Below are 3236 nucleotides of genomic sequence, written 5' to 3'. Positions count from 1 at the left end.
CGTTTTTGTTTTAAGCTTCTTCCTCTAGCTAGGCTCTTTTATTCATTGTCACAGAGCTCAACTTCATGACTAAAACATTGCTTCCTAAACTCTCCAGATCCTGACCAACCATAGCTGGGATGCTATTCCCACTTGCTTGATGATACCCACTCCACAACTCAGGTTAAGTGCACTCAACATCTCTGTCCCTAACATTCTCAGTTATTTCCTATTGGCAGCTGAGGATCCACAGTAATCTGCATGTGGTTATTGAATTGTATATCATCTATATATATATATATATTTTTTTTTTTAAAAAGGAGGGTTAGCAGAGGGAGGTAGGAAACAAAACAGAAGATGGGAGTTAACCGTCTACAGAACAAAGGGAAAACACACAATATAATTAAAAATGATAATAATTATAGCATAAAACAAACTTTAGAAACACACATCAAAGGGCTTAAATTCTCCCCAGGACCTCATTCTGACCTCTATCAGAGGCAAAGATCCACCTCACTGTTAAAGGAAATCGAAGATAGAAGACAGAGCAGCAGGAGAACAGATTGCAGCAGTGTGAAATAAAGGGGAGGTGGCAGGGCAGGGCGTGTGTTTTCTTGTTGATGTCTATTTTTGTCTTCTGTTTTTTTTTTTTTTTTCGGTTTTGCTTTCCGTGTATGGTAGGCACCAGTACAGGCACTGCATGCGACGGAAGTTGGGGGCAATGGGAGAAATGGGTAAAGGATTCAAGGATGGGCAGTACAAGTGGAACAGGCGTTATTTCTGCCCACTGATGGACTGCGATATAGACCTGGGAGGGATCATGTCTAAAAGGTATTCACGCTGCCGGTCTGCCAAACTTGGGGCTTTATGTCCTCCGATGCCAGTGTTCAAGTATGCAATGTTGACACCTAGATTCATGAGACAAAAGGAGGGGACAGGTATTAAGAGAAGAAATGACACCCCTTTGTCCTATCCCAGATTGCAGTTAGAGATGGGAAGGAACTATTTGCAATGGTCTGTACTTCTCTAGCCTCAGCTAGCTTGGTTTCAGCAGCAGCTACACTCTTACTTCCAAGCTTCAGAGAAAGGTCCTCCAGAAACGTCAGTCCTATCAGGAATAATGAACCATCTTTACAGTACAATATAGACGAAAGAGAAGCATTGGTGACAGAAAAATTATTGAAATGGAGAAAGAATCAATGATCTGTTTTGATTTTGGGACCAATGAAGTGTGGAGAAGAATCTAGATCATTCATGCTGGACAGTTGATCATGCTGTTCTAGAACTCACATGCTCAATGAAAGCATATCAGAATTAAATTTATAATGGTAGAAACAATTTTACCAAAGTCTTAGTGCACTCATGACTTAGAAAAAATTCATTTGCTGAATAACAAAAGAATAGTTATGGCCAGCCGGGCGGTGGTGGCGCACGCCTTTAATCCCAGCACTTGGGAGGCAGAGACAGGTGGATTTCTGAGGCCAGCCTGGTCTACAGAGTTAGTTCCAGGACAGCCAGGGCTGCACAGAGAAACCCTGTCTCGAAACCCCCCCCCCCCAAAAAAAAGAATAGTTATGGCATAAGAAAACAGAAAACAAAGGAACAATGGAGTCTAAAGGGGTTGCTAAAGATTTGTGCATAGGTGCTAGAGATAGCTCAGTAGTTGATAGTGACACTTTTAATCCCAGCATTGAAGCAGAGGCAGGAGGATCTCTGAGTTCAAGGCCAGCCTGGTCTACAGAGTGAGTTCCAGGATAGCCATGGGTGTACAGAGAAAAACTGTCCCTACACCCCCCCCACCCCCATTAAGAATCCCCTAAAAAGAAAAACCCAAACAAATAAAGGAGCACTGGCTGTTCTTCTAGAGGACTGAGGCTTAATTCCTAGCACACACATGATGGCTCACTATAAGTAAAAAAAAAAAAAGATTTGTATACTACAGCTGGAGAGAGAGAGCTCAGTCAGCAAAGTGCTTGCCACACAAACAGGACCTGAGCTTGATCCCTAACAGCCACATAAAACAAGTCAGGTTTGTTAGTGCATGCTTATAATCCTAACAATGGGGTGCAGATATCTGGGGCTTGTTGGTGAGCCTACCTACTTTATAAGCTAGAGGAAAACAGGAGATCCTATCTCAAAAACCAGGGGGGGGGGGGGGGCAGTGCCTGAGGAATGACACTCAAGACTGATTTCTAGCCTCTCCATACATGTGGCCATACACACATGCAACCCCCTGCACAAAAAGAACTGTACACTAGAGCTAGGTGGTACATGCCCATAATTCTAGTACTTGGGGCTAGGGAGTGGCAGAAGTAGGACAGCTTTGGTTGCACAGCAAGCTCAGAGCCAGCCTGAGCTATACAAGATCATCAAAGAAAAGACTATCTACTAATGAGTCATCCCTGGGAGCTAAGCTCTGAAACTGACCCCTCTTACCTGGCATACCAAGGAGGCCACCTGGCACAGACAACTGGGGTGCCTGTGCAAAGTTTGAAAGCATGGATCGGGCAGATGTGGGTATACCACGCTGGAGGCTGCTCTGGGGCTGAGGAGCCTGCAAAAAGGGAACAGGATAGTTGATGAAACCTTGCCATTATAGAAGTTCAAAAGACCCAAAGACGTAAAAAGAGAACAGAACCATTTCCTGCAGAAGGTCAGCCCCTAAGAGAAAGCAGGGTTGTGGAAAGATTCCTCACCTGCCGAAGTGTATGATGTCTCATGATGGTCTCCTGTTTACTGACACTGGACACAGCTGGAGCTGTAGTTGGGGACAGTGCTGCCTGCTGCTGTAATCGCTGTTCAATTTCCTGTTGGGAGTTATTAGATGAGATTGAACAAGACAACATCTAATTTTCTAACTAGAAAACCAAGGGTCTCTTATTTCTGTAATGATGTCAGCTAGTTATAATAATGCAGAAAAGGTGAAAAGTTTGGTGGGATGACAATCCTGAGATCTCCAGGTACAAGCAGCCAACATGTTTTAGAGATTAAAAGTATTCCCTTCTCTCTAGAAAGCTGACTCTCATGAGGACAACGGATGGTAATGTAATTAAAACTAATGAATCTTTGAGGTACTATTTCTTTAATTTTTTAAAAGAGATTCGCAGGGCAGTGGTGACGCACACCTTTGATCCCAGCACTTGGGAGGCAGAGGCAGGCGGATTTCTAAGTTCGAGGCCAGCCTGGTCTACAGAGTGAGTTCCACGACAGCCAGGGCTACACAGAGAAACCCTGTCTTGAAAAACAAAAAAAAAAAA

The 3236-nt window shown here is 43.8% G+C and overlaps 1 protein-coding gene across 2 annotated transcripts in view; it reads right to left on the bottom strand.

The window, feature by feature from the left end:
- Window positions 1-579: 579 nt before the first annotated feature.
- Gatad2b (GATA zinc finger domain containing 2B) overlaps window positions 580-3236 on the bottom strand; it is a 74443-nt gene continuing 71786 nt past the window's right edge. For both annotated transcript variants that reach the window (XM_028753334.1, XM_028753335.1), the window contains exons 9-11: window positions 2676-2786; window positions 2416-2533; window positions 580-887 (exon numbers count right to left, since the gene is read on the bottom strand). In XM_028753334.1, the coding sequence (XP_028609167.1) occupies window positions 754-887; window positions 2416-2533; window positions 2676-2786 (363 nt within the window). In that variant the 3' untranslated portion in view covers window positions 580-753. The remainder of the gene's footprint in view (window positions 888-2415; window positions 2534-2675; window positions 2787-3236) is intronic.

The sequence above is a fragment of the Grammomys surdaster genome, unplaced genomic scaffold (assembly GCF_004785775.1).
Source record: "Grammomys surdaster isolate TR1022 unplaced genomic scaffold, NIH_TR_1.0 125946, whole genome shotgun sequence".
Taxonomy (NCBI): domain Eukaryota; kingdom Metazoa; phylum Chordata; class Mammalia; order Rodentia; family Muridae; genus Grammomys; species Grammomys surdaster.
This window is presented reverse-complemented; position numbering and strand designations above follow the sequence as displayed.